The 16,821-nt window shown below is 41.8% G+C and overlaps 1 protein-coding gene across 1 annotated transcript in view; it reads right to left on the bottom strand.

The window, feature by feature from the left end:
* The window catches only part of LOC126285041 (uncharacterized), a 28,350-nt gene extending 11,789 nt beyond the window's left edge, over positions 1-16,561 (bottom strand). The window contains exon 1 of the mRNA XM_049984366.1: positions 16,379-16,561. Coding sequence (XP_049840323.1) covers positions 16,379-16,492 — 114 coding nt within the window. The 5' untranslated portion in view covers positions 16,493-16,561. The remainder of the gene's footprint in view (positions 1-16,378) is intronic.
* Between the last annotated feature and the right edge of the window lie 260 nt (positions 16,562-16,821).

The raw sequence follows: 16,821 nt of genomic DNA, 5'->3' as shown, positions 1-16,821 counted from the left end.
AAGTGAATCCCTTTTCTCCTTTGCCGATATGAAACACACTTTGATATTTTTTCGGCTTACAAATAGTCTTTACACCGTCTTTGCACAATACACAACTGATGCTGTCTGTCACTCCGGGACTGTATTGCAGAAAGTCTGTACCCAAGTTTACTTTCTCCAATTTATCAGTTGTCTAAGTTTTTGATTCTCTGACACTTCTTATACAACTGGTGGAGTACCCATTAACACACTCGTAACGCGAGCGAGACGAATACGTTAGCCACAGCTTGTAATACGCGAGATATAATATCTAGAAAACATACTGAGGAGCAGTGGGTACGGCTATACACGACGGCGAAACGTCAGAAAAATAATCTTACAAACGTCGGCCGAAGAACCCGAGACAGATGCCGACAACCGATATTTATTACTGGTAGAGCATCAAAATCATATCAAATAAATCTACTAAAAATAAACGCAAAGTCCGGATCTCGTGGTCGTGCGGTAGCGTTCTCGCTTCCCACGCCCGGGTTCCCGGGTTCGATTCCCGGCGGGGTCAGGGATTTTCTCTGCCTCGTGATGACTGGGTGTTGTGTGCTGTCCTTAGTTAGGTTTAAGTAGTTCTAAGTTCTAGGGGATTCATGACCATGGATTTTAAGTCCCATAGTGCTCAGAGCCATTTTGAATAAACGCAAAACACATATATTTAAAACAGCAGATAAAAATTCGCGTGATGCCTTGCTAAGAGAGTCTCCATACCTTCCAAGCTAATTATGTAAATGTGGACCAGATATGGCCCAAATTCAAATCTACAATATCCTCAGCAATAGATAGATTCATACCGCAGAAGAGACGGGAATGATCTGCCATGGTACACAAAACACGTCAGAAGCAATGAGAAAAGCATGCCAAATTCAGAAGAACGCCATGTCACCAAGACTGGCACATTCACGGAAGCTAGAAATTTAGTGTGGATGTCAATGCGAGATGCTTTGAGTAGATTCCACAATGAAATAATGTCTCAAAATATGTTAGAAAACCCAAAGAGATTCTGGTCTTATGTAAAGTACACCAGTGACAAATGGTTCAAATGGCGCTGAGCACTATGGGACTTAACATCTGAGGTCATCAGTCCCCTGGAACTCAGAACTACTTAAACCTAACTAACCTAAGGACACCACACACACCCATGCCTGAGGCAGGATTCGAACCTGCCACCCTAGCGGTCGCGCGGTTCCAGACTCTAGCGCCTAGAACCACTCGACCACCCCGGCCGACACCAGTGACAAAAAACAGTCAATACCGTCACCCCGCGATAGCGATAGATGATGGTGCCACTAAAGCTGAGTTACTAAATACAGTTATCCGTAATTCCTTCACGAAAGAAGGTGTAGTAAATATTCCCAAATTTGAAACCAGAAGAGCTGTTAGCATGAGTGACATAAAAATAGGTATCTTAGGTGTTGTGAAACAACTCAAATCCCTTAAGAAAGGCACGTCTTCCTGTCCAGATGGTATACCAATCAGGTTTCTTTCAGAGTATGCAGACACAATAGCGCCTTTCTTAGCAATCATATAAAACCGCTCACGTGACGAAAGGTCCGTTCCTAAAGACTGGAAAGTAGCACAGGTCACACCAATATTCAAGAAAGGAAATAGGAGTAACCCATTGAATTACAGATCTAGATTACTGACCTCAATTTGCAGTAGGATTTTGGAGCGTAAACTGTACTCGAACATTGTGAATCACCTTGAAGAAAATGACTTATTGATGCATAACCAACACGGATTCTGAAAATTTCGTTCTTGTGCAACACAGCTAATTCTTTATTCCCATGAAGTAATGAGTGCTGTCGACAAAGGATCTCAGATCGATTCCATATTCCTAGATTTCCAGAAAGCTTTTGATACAGTTCCTCACATGCAACTATTTTCATATTGCGTTCATATGGAGTATCGTCCCACTTGTGTGACTGGAGTCGTGATTTCCTCTCAGAGAGGTCGCGGTTCGTAGTGATAACCGGTAAATCATCGAGTAGAACAGAAGTGATATCTGGCGTTCCGCAAAGTAGTGTCATAGTTCCTCTGCTGTTCCTGATTTACATAAATTATCTAGGTGATAATCTGAGCAGTCCCCTTAGATTGTTTGCAGATGACACTGTAATTTACAATCTAGCAAAGTCATCAGACGATCAATTCCAATTACAAAATTATCTAGAGAGAATTTTGTACGATGCAGAAATTGGGAATTGGCACTAAACAAAGAATAGTGCGAGGTCATCCACATGAGTACTAAAAGAAATCCGACAAATTTAGGGTATTCGATAAATCGCACAATTCTAAGGGATGCCAGTTCGTCTAAATACCTAGGAATTACAATTACGAGGAACTTACATTGGAAAGACCGCATAGATAATACTGTGGGGAAGGCGAAACAAAGACTACGCTTTGTTTGCAGGACTCTTATAAGATGCGACAAACCCAGTAAAGAGACAGCCTACATCACACTTGTCCGTCCTCTGCTGGAATATTGCTGTGCGTTGTGGGATCCTTACCATGTAGGATTGACGGAGGACATCGAAAAAGTGCATAGAATGGCAGCTCGTTTCGTGTTATCGCGCAGTAGGGGTAAGTGTGTCACTTATATGATACCCGAGTCGGGGTGGCAGTCACTGAAACAAAGGTGGTTTTCTTTTCTGGCGAGATCTATTTACGAAATTTCAATCACCAACATTCTCTTCCGAATGTGTAAATATTTTGTTGACAACCACCAACGTAGGGAGAAATGATAATCATAATAAAATAAGAGAAATCAAAGTTCGAACGGAAAGGTTTAGGTGTTCCTTTTTCCCACGCGTCATTCGAGAGTGGAATGGTAGAGAAGTAGTATGAATGCTTCGATGAACCCTCTGCCATGCACCTAAGTGTGAATTGCAGAGTAACCATGTAGATGTAGACATCTCTTGGTAAGGAATGCCTTCTTTGCCTGTGATGGTCTGCTTTATGTTTATTGCTTGCTTCGTCCGCCTGGTGTTGTTTTACTACAAGGTAGAAGAATCCTATAACTTCAACTGCGGGGTCCCTAACTTTGATGTTAAATTTATCACTAATCTCATTTATGATACTGCTCATTACTTTCGTCTTTATTCACTGTACTCTCAATCCATATTCTATAGTCATTAGATAATTCATTCCATTCAACATGTCCTTAAATTCTCTGTAATTCTTCTTAACTTTTACTGAGAATACAACAAGTTTTCCTTAAATCATGAACTCGTAAATGGTCATCCGATTTTATTTCGTTCTCGCATGTTGAAACGCACGCAAAGTTATTGATCTCTCCAAGACAACAGGAGGATTTCTTACTCTATGGCTGCTGCATAATTAGTGTGCTAATCACGAAGCACGCACTGCTACAGTCAGAAAAGTAATAATAAGTGTCCTGTGTGGGAATAATGCTGACGCGGAAAACGCCACCTGTTGTGGTTACCTGTTTGGTGTGATTCTTTTACGTGGTCCAGTGGCATATACGTTAATGCTGAACTCCGCTTGACATTTTCGCTACTAAAGTACCAGCCAACTGAGACATTCGAACAGAGAACAGAACCATTTCCAGGCAGGAGACCATATGGAATGGGAGTATAAACAATTTCTGCTCTCTAGGATCATACGGTAATGAGGCAGACTCGAGGGACAACTAAATATCAACGGCCACGCAACTTGATTGAAGTATGTTCCTATCCAACAGCTACGTAACATGCGACTTTACAATTGCACAAAAGAGCTTGCAGTTATTTAGAAAATGTTCCAGTAAACAAACTCATTTAGCGTGGAATTGCAGTGTCAGCCGTCAGATAAAATTGTATAGTGGCATCTAATTAGCAACACTGGCGTAATATGTATGTCTCAGGATACCGTCAGAACAGTTAGAAAACATTAAATGCAGCAATATGTGAAAAACAACATGGGATTGAAGGCTACTTACAAGGTAGTCTACGCATATCGACCCGCAAAGGAAACATTCAACACATCACCTCGAATATTTTGGAGTAAGTACTCTGAACTATTTCAAAACTGCACAAGCAAGATTTCTTACTTCAGATGCTATAAATTAAAACGTAGGACCTTTCTCTTCGTTACTGTGGAGCAAATTTCGTGCGCCAGTAAAGCTAGACAGCAAACACTTGTCAGAAGGTGACATTCGAATAAAATATGAGAGACAACTTGACCCATTGGAGTTTTAAATGTAGTGGTCTACATCAAATAAAAAATTTAACTACACATGCGCAAAACTCCGTGCAGCTGCGAAGTCGAAGTGAGGGGGCTCCCTTAAAAATTACGGGACTTACTTTGAAAATAATGGGACGTATTCTGGTATGAAATGACATCCTAACAGGGGTGACGTTGTTTAATGAAACATAATTGGAGTCGAGAAATGAGGACTATGTAAGCAGATGGAATGACCGCACTTACAGACTTTTCTAACTGCAATGGAAGAACACGGCGCCATTATGGAGGCAAGTAAGTGGCTAAGCCACCAAACAGGAGTGGCATCACGTGATGGGAGATAAAACGAGAGGCGATGGCTGGGAGAGGAGGTGCGTTAACGTTCTGTCGATATGGACGAAGGAAAATGAGCATAAGTGGAGCAGTGTGAGAAGTTACATGAATTCGGAAGTAAACATTTGCCACCTAATGTGACTAACGATCCTATGCTGTTTTGGTCCTACGTAAAGTTAGTATGACAACAAAAATACGAAAGACTTAGGTAATCTGAAACTGTTTCACAGCGGAAGACCATAAACTGTTATCTTCTGTTAATCATCACACGGTCGCTGAGATGACAGATACTGAGATAAGTAATCGGGGAATATAGAATCAGCTTCATTCGCTGAACAGTGAAATGACATCTGGGCCGGATAAAATACATGTGAGATTATACAGAGATTATGTGGGAGGACTTCCGTCCCTTCCAGTACCAGTGAATGGTAGGTCGCTGTAACGACGATGGACGTCAAGACACTGTAAAGAAGCACAAGTCACTTTCGTTTTCAAGATAGCTCACTGGACAAATTAGCTTAATTACAAGCCTACATAACTGACGTCTGTTTACTAGTAGAGTAATGGCAAAGCGCTCCATCTATTCGTGAACGGAATCCAGAGCAACGTTTAAATTTCATAGCCGCCCAGGTTGATGCCATGTTCCTAGATTTTAGGAAGACATTCTATACCATTCTGTATTATCGCGTAATGATCAAGGTAAGATGTGTGTAAAATCTCATGGGACTTAACTGCTAAGGTCATCAGTCCATAAGCTTACACACTACTTAACCTAAATTATCCTAAGGACAAACACACACACCCATGTCCGAGGGAGGACTCGAACCTCCGCCGGGACCATGGTAAGAGCTTACCGAGTTTCAGGCATGATATGATACTGGATTAAGGACTTCCTTAACAGGCAGAGTATGACTGTATTGTGTGGGATATGTCAAAACATGCCAGACAGGTGAATATTGCCCGTGCAGAATTATAACAGGCTACTTGAAGTAATTTCTAGACGAATGGCTCTATCATCTTGCAGGATTTGCACCACCTCCTGTTCGAAGAGAAACCGCATAAAATAGCGAAATAACGTAGCTGGAGCAGGAAAAATACATCTCGCGCATGGGCAACAGCATTGCCCACAACAACTACGGTTGAGAAAAAATTTCCTCAGAACATCAGAGTAATAGCAACCACTGATGAAGACGCCAGGCTGTAACTATGAAGGCCTGGGACATTCCACCCTTCTAGTTGGAAAAGATTTACAGAACCTTTATCACTGGTCATGAAGAGAATTGCCCAAACTGGAAGTTATTGAATAGGCTGAGGTCTGGACTGGGCGGATCACGGGCTAACCAGGCAGAATGGGAATAAACTGAAAGAAACAAAACCCAATGTGAATATGGGGAAGAACTAATTGTAAGACAAATGCGTGAGTGTCGACTGTATTCAGCCAATTCCACAGAAGAAGATCTTCACCAGGCAACGGGAAAAGCAATGGGAGTGGCCAAATTTTGGTCAAAGATTACATTGTATTTATCTGTCATTAATTTTATAAACTGTGCTTTACGTATGTGTCTGACACGAGATAAACAAAGCAGGTAGACCCAAATAGTTGGTTCTTAACGAAAGATATTGATGTTAATTCGGTTCAAAAGGCTCTGAGCACTATGGGACTCAACTGCTGTGGTCATTAGTCCCCTAGAACTTAGAACTACTTAAACCTAACTAATCTAAGGACATCACACACATCCATGGCCGAGGCAGGATTCAAACCTGCGACCGTAGCAGTCGCACGGTTCCGAACTGCGCGCCTAGAACCGCGAGACCACCACGGCCGGCGATGTTAATTCGGAGATAACAGAAAGGAGTGTTAAATGGCAACTACTGTCTATAATAAAAACGTAAATAATCCATTGGATAACGTCGGAATCTTCATGAGGCTGTTCGCAGACGATGCTGTTGTCTGTAGAATGGCTCCAGTGATGTGAGAGATAACCTTCTGATGGACTCACAGGTTACGCTGAACGTAAATAACATAACGGTTTGAGCGTAAATAGCTTAAGAGACGCATTACTGTTATGTTATTGTCGATAAATCACTCGCAACAGTAACAACCTCAAAATAGTAGGAGTACCCGTATGGCGAGATCTATAACTAGTTGAAAGACAAGATGACAAAAAAGAAACGTCCGAAAGAGGCGATGAGGGTCCAACGGTACCGACTGGTAACCCTGTTATCCTCTCCCGGCTGCAGTCAGTTTTCGTGACAGGTGCCGCTACTTTTCAGTCAAGTAACTCCTCAATTGGCCTCACAAAGGATGGGTGTACCCCGCTTGCCAGCAGCACTCAGCAGACCCGGACGGCGAATAATCCAACTGCTACCGAAGCCCGACAGTGCTTACCTTCGGTGATCTGATGGAAATCGGCGTTACCACTGTCGCAAGGTGGATCCGAGTAACAGAAGAGCTAGGAAAGATCCAATGAATGCGGCACTTCTGTACACAGGATCGTGTTACCAAGCATGAGAATGTTAAGGACGTGCTTAGGCGGACTCCAGTCGCGCACGCTACAAGAGAGGCGCTGTGCATCATGGAGAGGTTTGTTGTTGACATTCCGAACGTTACAAAAGGTTCAGGAAACTTGTTACTTCCTCATCCACACATCTAAGATGGCTTGCGGGGTACAGCAGCACATTCACGCCTCCAGTGCCTATATGTAAAACAACAAATTTCTCGAGATTTATTAATTCAAACTTCAACCTCAGACTTGTTTCAAACAATTATCTAAAGACCGAGTATTCAAAATATTTATGGTTGTAGTTGTAAGTCTACACTCAAAATTTGAAAAATCGTGTGTATTACTACAGTAAACAATGGTACCTGAATGCAACACAAAGACACCACTCTCAATACGATGATTATTATTTTAGCCGTATCATTGAGAGCGACACGAAACAGCAAAACGTCCACCAACTTCTGTTGACTGAGACTGACGAAAGATTGCAACAAAAGTATTACTTGTCGTCTATGATCGTAGCTCGAAGCAAGGTTATGGAGATGAACGTCCCGTAGATGATGAGCGATGTAGCCAGAATTCGGATTTTCCGAGAACTGGAGAGGAAATCGACCTTGACTTTTTCCAAGGAATTATCCCAGACTTCGCGCTTAACAACTTAAGGAAACGTTGTAAAAGCTAAGGCACAGATTACAAAATTAAATACTGGGCCACGTATGTGGAAGACGTTGAAAGGTTATTGATCGATACCAGTAGACGATCTAATACATTACTACAATATTTTAAATTCCAAACGCCCTGGACTTAAAAACGCAATAGAGCTGTGAGACTCTTTTGTAAGTGTCTTTAATATTAAAGTACGATTTAGCAGAATTATAGACCATCCCTAAAAGCTCGAACATCCACGAAGTAATCAAAACTTAGCTTTCCTTTCCATGGAGCATGTGCTCATGTAATTACCATCATTCCAATGAAAAATAAAAGGCAGCCGTCCAAAACGATTTAAGTACCGAAGAAATAAGACGCTTTAGGCCAAAATCTCTTATGTGGCTAACGGACGTAATGATGAATTGCTTCAACACTAAGCAGATCCACAGTGCCTGGAGAAAAGAAGGAGTGGTTGCCTTATTAAAACCAGACGAGGATCCAGTAGACGTTAAGCCATGTCGCCCAGTATCTTTGCGTTGCCACCTGTTTAGGGCCCTCAAGAAAATGGTGTTGAATAGCATATCCAAAACCTGTAAATGAGATCCTAATGCGTGAACAAATCGGATTTAGATCAGGTCTCTCATGCAGAGGAAAATTTTTTAATTTAACCCAGTACACTGGAGGTGGATAGGAAAGAAGAAAAAGGTGTCCAGTGCGGTTTTCATTGATCTCAGCGCAGCCTGTAATACTACTACCCACAGTAAATTGATATATAATGCTTACCGGGTGTCTAGCGATTTTGGATTTTCAAGATTTCTGCAGTGTGTACTAGAGAATAGGAGTTTATAAGTTACCATGTAGGGAAAAAATTGTAGGTGAAGAACCTAAGAAAATGGTTTTGCTCAGGGCAGTGCATTAGCTCCGTTGCTCTCCAGTGTATACACCGAAGACCAGCCAACGCATCCCGATGGAAGGTAGTTTATAAATGCTGATGGCACGGCCGTGGCTGCTCAAGGGAGCAGGTTCGAGGAAGTGGAGGAGAAATTCACAAGCGGCCTTGGAATACTTGAGGACTACTGTTACTAAAAGGAACTGAAACCAAATCCAGCACAGACGCAAGTTTGCAATTTCTGCCAAAAGAAAGTTCCATGTTGGTTGCAAGAGGCAAGAGTTAGAGCACTGCTATACCCCCAGATACGTAGGCTCCAAGTTGGACAGAACTAAGCCATTTAAACCGCACTAACCTGACCAACACAAATTGGGGTGCTGACCCACATGTGTTTCGAGCTACAGCCATTTTACTTATTTTTTCGGCAGCTGAATATGGCGCGCCTGTGTGGAAGAACTCGGCCTACGTGAAACACGTTGATGTGGCCGTAAATGAGTCATCCCTCATCACATCAGGATGTCTGAAGCACACAGTGACACAGGACATCTACCCTTTCATAGGTATGCCTCCCCCTGTATACGGCGGCGGGCAGTTGCCGAGGTGGAGAGGAAGAAGTAGACGACAGGTAATCGTCAGCCCCTACACTGGCCGGCCGGGGTGACCGAGCGGCTCTAGGCGCTACAGTACGGAACCGCCCGACCGCTACGGTCGCAGGTTCGAATCCTGCCTCGGGCATGGATGTGTGCAATGTCCTTAGGTTAGTTAGGTTTAAGTAGTTCTAAGTTCTAGGGGACTGATGACCTTAGAAGTTAAGTCCCATAGTGCTCAGGGCCATTTGAACCTCTACACGGGAACAACAACCGAGGCGGCTTCAGAGAAGAAAGAGCAACCTTTGGAAGTCAATGCCTACCAACGTAACCATCGAAGATAGGAGACTTCAGATATGGAAAGAGACAACACAAAACCTTACTTTGTAACTGAAGGAAGAACTTCTGGCTGGAAGTAGAAAACCCTTCCCAGCCTCCAAGGCCCTCAACAGGCTGAAGATGAGGGTCTCAAATTGCAAGTATTACCTTGCCCGATGGGTATACTTCGATGGGGGACCAGTACGCCACTGTGGGGATGCCAAAACGGATGACAACCTAAAGACGGGCCCGAACCTCAGCACAAGGTGTACCCAGCTAGATTTACAGCTAGGAAGTTATAAGACCATTCGTGTAGCTGATGAATGGGCAAAACATATTTAAACTTAAATTTTATTACAGTCGAATTATACTAGATGTAATGTGTGTTCTGGACACAGAAAATAAAATAAATTAATCCCAATACGCCTTCTAATCTGAATTACAACAAACTTAACGCTCTAAAAAATGTCTATAGTTTCGACCTGATTGATAAAATTGTATGAAAAAGTAAAATGCATAAAAGTACTCTACTGCCATACGCTGGCCAACAAGAAACATTCTGTAGTAGCAAAAACTAGTGTGCTATACCGTACGTTCGCAGAATTTCAGTAAATAACTTAGTCACGCTACCAGAGACCTCCAGTTTACAATAATAACAACAGAGCTACATTATTATTGAACAGTAAAGACACAGAGAAATCTTTGGAATAGAGTGGTTTGTATAAAAATCTTCTACGAGAACAGTGGAAACGTATGAGTCAGTGAGTCGTGTACAGTTGCGGAATTTAGGTTATCCGGAGCGAGAGAAAACCTGCACAGCAGGAAACGCTGATTTACTTTTTACAGAACAACTTTTTACACACAAGTGTCAAGAAAATAATAAACATGACACTAACGAAAGTACTAAAAATCAATAAACGTATGACACAGAATGAGATATTAGTTTCAAATCATCAGGCACAATTTCCTTTTTCTTTTCATTACATTAAGATTAAGTTATGCAGATGTTAAATTCTTATAATAAATTCAACTTTATCTTTTGATTTTTGTCAAATAGACGATTTTAGAATACATTAAAAGTAATGCTTTCCCTTGTAAACAGTCTGGAATTCTGAATCTGTATCAGTAATATCCGTGTATGCCGCACGTCCTTTTTTTTAATTTTTAGGTTACAACTTTCAGCTGCCACGTAATGGCCAAAGAGATCAAAAGGCGTTTCGTGATTAAGTAAATAGTGGATTTCGAAAGCCTGTCAACTACCATGAAAGTTTCAAGTACAGTTATCAGTTCATCACTTAACGAAGTGCACCATTCTGTATCTCATACGTTTATAAATTGTCACATCCAACGCGCTACTCTTTCTTTAGCAAACCAGTTGCTAACGCTACACCTGAGGAATTAATCAATTATTCAGACTCAATTCCGTTAAGAAGCAGTCGCTCGATACACTGGTCACACAACTAGCGTTGTCAGCAGAGTAGTGGCACACCTGTACTCAGTAGCGACGTGGCCTCGCTCTGGAACGACGTTCTCAAAATTCAAACAAAATCCACAAAGGTATTAGCCACAATTGATCTCAGCTAAAATTATCTGACTTCTGTACCATAATGTACCCACCACTTTGATCATTTCGGTATACGATTGTGCGATTTTGAGGTGTTGAAGCAACCAAAAAATTTTGAAAATTAAATAAAAATCAGTCGTGACAAATATGCTAATGGAGTGAATGTCGTACCAGGAAACATCTAAACTCGTTAAAGACCAGTGATAAGTGGAAATTTGCCAGACTACGCCTCAGGTTTGGAGTGGCGATATTTCCATTACAGAATGATTACTATTACAGAGCAGGATACGCCGTCACTGTGAATAAAGCGCAAACCATACCAATCGCCCAATCCACTGCAACAAACGTCGAACATACTTTTTTTGTTGTAACAAGGAACTGTTTGGCCCTTCGGTATACGTGTAGGCCTGTATAATCTGGAAGATAATGTCGGAAGCGCTGTGAGGTTGTTCGGAGCGATGCTGTTGTATATAGGGAAGTCAAAATGCTGGTAAGTTGTAGGTAAATGCCAGCCGGGGTGGCCGAGCGGTTCTAGGCGCTACAGTCTGGAACCGCGCGACCGCCACGGTCACAGGTTCGAGTCCTGCCTCGGGTATGGATGTGTGTGATGTCCTTAGGTTAGTTAGGTTTAAGTAGTTCTGACTTCTAGGGAACTGATGACCTCAGAAGTTAAGTCCCATAGTGCTCAGAGCCATTGGAACCATTTGTAGGTAAATACAGCTACTCACAAATGTGTCCAAAGGTCCAGTATTGCATGTTTACACGATTGACGATCAATAAATGGGAACAGTAACAAGTACAGACCACGAGAAAGCCTCATAAGCGACCTACAGAGAAATTTCCTTGTAAATCAGTTGTATGAAAAGCAGACTCTAAACTCATTAGAAAAGTTTCAACAAAATTCCCGGTCTAGAGATTCTTGAGTATTGCTTGACCGCCTGGGGTCTTTATCAGGTAGGATTAATAGCAAAGATAGGTCCCCGGAATAGCGGTGCGTTTCGCCACAGTTTCATTTGGCAAGCACGAGACGGTCGTCAAATCCCGACAGGCGTTTGGTTCACTGAGAAACACTTCGCGAGTGTAATACCCAATAATAACCGAACGACATTCACTGAAATAAAATGAGTGTGCTCAATTACAGTGAAATCAGTGAAGATGGAATGACATAGAGCGATATGGAAGCAAACTGTTCAGAAATGCTTAATCTGCAATGTAATCAACACAGAATCAGTTTTCGAGGCTTCCTGGAACAGCCTAATCGTTAAGGCGACTACTCGTGACCAGTAGAAAACCCGGATTCATGTCGCTGATTCGCAAAATTTTGTTCGCCGCGGCATTTTCTTTGCAATGAGGGTCAGGTAACATATTAATTCATTACTTTCTTCTACAAGTACCTCGCAAAAGGACTGCAACTTGAAGATCGAAGTAATGTCAGCTCACCAGAAGACTTTGTCTTTCTCATGCCATTCGCCTGTGGAACAGAATATATTGTAGCAAGTATAGAGTAGATGTAGATACGGACGTTGGTTCAGAACCATAGCAGAGTGAAACTCCACTGCTGGTAGAACTGACGAAACGCCCCCCCCCCCCCCCCCGTATAACCACCTTCCAGTATTTTTTCTTCGCAGTCTTACAAATTTTATAACACACGTAGCATTGAAGTAAATGAAGCGTTATTCCACCCACAACATTATTAATCAGCCAGAGAAGCCGTAGTCTAGAATTATTTGGGGGTTCCGTACGTCAGACTTAAATTTGAAACGGTTGTTAACGATGAATAAAAATCAGCTTGGTTGTGTTATTACACATTTACTGTGTTACGAACGGGTTAGTTTGTTGAACACCTTCAGTTTATACACGCAGCATGCCGTGTCTGCTCGCCATAGTTCCGCTATGCGAACGGCAGAATGTTTATGATCGTTAGTGTTGGATTTGGTCCTTACAATTACCTGCGACAACCAGATGACTTTAGCACAACTCGGCAACCTGAAGATTTTTAACAAAAGAAATCGTCCGTCACGCAGTATATGTGTAATGATACAGGTGAGGTGGTTTTAATGAAACACAGTTTCTTTATTGGTCAAATCTTTGAGTGGAACTAAAATAAGGCTCACTAGAATTTACATATTGGACTTTCTTCCGAATTTTCATAGCGAAACCAAGAGTGGCAATTGGACAGTTGGTGTCTCAAATTTACTAGCATGCGTTCTAGACCTGAAAACAAAGACTAGCTACCAAAATTATGTCTCAAACAAAATCAAATCACGGCATACATTTCTTTCTTTTTTTCTTGTTTTGTATGCTCTTAATAAGAATTGAAGACTGATCGATATTTAAATATACTTTATTCCATAATTACTGAACAAACCTTGGAATAAAATGATACCAAACTGTCAAATGTTTTGTGAAATGATTTTTGTAAACGTAAGACGTACCTTCGAATGATGTAAGATATCATGTACAGCACATGAGGTGCCGACTGCAAATTGATTAATTTCAGTGATTAAATTACAATGTCAGTATTTGTAATCACTCATTAACGTATGATTATCTCAACTGCGGTTTTTAGCATTGATTATTTGACTTTCTTTTAACGCAGCAGGTCTTTCTAAAGGTTTAGGTGTCAAAATTCACGTCTTCAACGAAACACACCCCGCCCACCCAGTGACGAAAGTCAAAAGTTTAGATTTTGGATTTATAATGAACAGTCGCAAACAAAAGATGTTATTTACCCATCACATCGTATGAACGGAGCTCATATTATTTCAGTTATACTGGAGATCTCTGAGGCTGCTCGCAGGCGTAACCAAAATACAGTCGACGCGAAGGATACCGATATGTACAGGCAAATTATAAGTACTTTGCGATTTAATACAAACGTACTATTTTAAACATACGGTGCCGACTTGTTCCAGAGAATCAAAGAAAAAAATTCTGGGAGGTGTCGGAGCACCGTTCAGGTCGAAATTAATTCCTATATCGTACCAAGCAAAACTTGAGAGTAGCAAAAGTACTGCCTGGAAGTGCAATTAAATTACATGTCCCCTCCACCTTTTCTGTTCTTTTCCGGCACCGTTGCATCTCACTCAAGTCCGCTGCCTACAGTGAAGTAACATACTTGTTTGAACAACTATCCACCGACCTTTGAAATACTACAATACAGCAGTGAAGTTAACAACAGGAGCTGCGCTGCTGAATATGAGCCAGCTGTGAAGGCGGCAGATTTGTGAACCAGGCGCTATGTTCTGAAATAAATTACGTGAGCAGTAGGCGTCTGTTCAATAGTGTTTGTCGACTCTTTATTATGCTTCTGGTATGTAATGACGGTGTGGCGAGACAGCATGTTTACGGTTGTCAGCCGAGAGAAGAGAAGATAGCAACATGAACTGTAGGAGAACGCAAGTACCTCGCCGGGTTAACACAGAGTGAAAAAAAAGAAAAAAAACCTTTTGTCTCATTTAAATAAGAAAACTTTGATTTTGATACGATTAAGGCGTAACGCATTTCGTTGTAAACAACACCGTTCCGAAAATGAGTTATGGAATGGTCAGTGGTAACGTCATCAGAGACCGTCACCGATCTCCCCATAAGAACACTTATAGGTTTTTAGCAACAAAAAAGTTTTGCAGCGGCCTCGTTGGTAAGATGGGCTACCAGTGGGACAAGGCTGCAAGTTTTCAGTTCCAGTCATTACCACATCATAACGGTAGACAACTTTATCATAGTAACTTTTCCTGACCCATCCTTACAGCATGAAGCCCTTAACCGGAGGCAACGCAGTATGAGACTAACCAGAAGATATACGTAATGTAATGATGAGGCAGTCATAAAATGGTTCTCAAACCAAGACACAACGTGAACGTCAACATTATAATCTTCTTACAGGTCTCGGAATAGTGAAAACTTATCCAGTACAACGTAAATGAACGCTTGAAGCAAACAGGGCATTTGCGCACGTGTTCGTAAATGCTGGTAACGTACACTTGTTGGAATGTTCTCATTTTCAGATTCCCTCTATCAGAAAGACACAGACTAACTACTGATCAGGACTAAACAGGTGGGGCAAAGTACAAATAGTACTGACAGCAATGCAAAAAGTGTTCCATAATCCTAAAATAGACAGGAACCGTGGAACGATAAAAATTACGGGGTCCGTCTTGCAGCCAGAATTTATGAAAATTAAAGTAAATGCGCATTAACTTATTATGAGTTTCATGATCAGACATTAAATAATATTACGAAAAAAAATTAGACAAAAAGAAATTGTTCGAAAAGGACTCCAAAGTTCTTTATGAAGAGGTTGCTAATACTTCCTTCACTGCGTTGAGAATAATTCCTCTTTTTTCCTTTCTGAATAGTCATGAAACGAACCGACTAGATGCAGTCTAAGAAGCGCCCTCGCTTTCGTTAAAATTTTGGCATGTATTACATTATTTCGAGTATCACATATCATTCAGTGCTACTGTTATGTTAAAGCTTATTATCAGCAGTCTGCACAAAAGTAATGAAAGAGAAGAAGGAAAGAGTGTTTACATGACACACAGACAGTATCGTTTTGTAGGGACCACAAAATACAGAAGTGCGTTATTAAAGATTCCATTTTCGTATCGTTAATACGTTCCAGGACGTGAAGCATTTCATTAGAAAAAAAAAAAACAAAAAAATGCGTTCTGCGTAAATGAGTTACGATATGGTGAACGGTAATGCCACCGAAGGGCGCCTAGAATGTGAGAAACCATGTACCTGTCGGTTTGATCAAACGTTAAATATTGGTCCAGACTAAACATATGAGGCAACTCATAAATGATGCCGTTATAATGTGCTCTTCTTGTCAAAAATAGACAGAAACCCTAACAACCACGGAGCCCGTTTTGCTGCCTGAGGCAGTAAAAGTAGTGTAAGTGAGAGAAAATTTATTGCGTGACTTGTGGAGAAACTATACCTACTATTACAAAGAAACAGAAATTGTTGGATAGGCGACGTCAAATTAAAAAAAAAAAAAAAAGGTTGAAATGGCTCTGAGCACTATGGGACTTCACATCTAAGGTCATCAGTCCCCTAGAACTTAGAACTACTTAAACCTAACTAACCTAAGGACATCACACAACACCCAGTCATCACGAGGCAGAGAAAATCCCTGACCCCGCCGGGAACCGAACCCGACGACAAATTAATAGAGAGATTATTGTTAACGCGTACATCACCATGTTGAGAATCATAGACTACTTGATTTTTGTTACTGACGTAACTAACCGAATGCGAAATCTATGCAGTACATTTCTCAATAGTCACCAAAATGTAAGGAATACCGGACAGCGCGCTGCCCACTTACTTCGAAAACCATGTAGTTTGAGCTCGGAGCAGGTGCCGCCTGCCCTTCTGCCGACGAACTCTCCTTCGAGCACTCCTCGTCCGATTCTCCGTGTGAAGTAGACTGCGGATTCATCTCCAACGTGGCTTTCACAGCAGAACAAACGACACTAAGTGACGCTCCGTCAATCGAACACTGGTTCACTCCGTGTCACTCCAGTAACTGGTCCACTGTCTACGGGTTCAATCGCTGCAGCTGTGACTCGTAATGGTACCGGAAGGGGATGGGTTGGTGGCAGCGGTGGAGGGGATGGAACGCGCGAGATAACGAGGAATTGTTTGCGAACCCAGCGGCTCGTAATGCCACGTCATCACGTGAGCCGCCTCCCCACCCTCCAGGTAGCTGGACTCGAAGGAGGACAAAAGATCTGGGACTTTACGTCGCCGACGAGGAGGACAATACAG

The sequence above is a fragment of the Schistocerca gregaria genome, chromosome 1 (genome assembly GCF_023897955.1).
Source record: "Schistocerca gregaria isolate iqSchGreg1 chromosome 1, iqSchGreg1.2, whole genome shotgun sequence".
In the NCBI taxonomy this organism is placed as follows: Eukaryota; Metazoa; Arthropoda; class Insecta; order Orthoptera; family Acrididae; genus Schistocerca; species Schistocerca gregaria.
The sequence above is the reverse complement of the archived record's forward strand: the minus strand, read 5'-3'. Positions and strand labels throughout refer to the sequence as shown.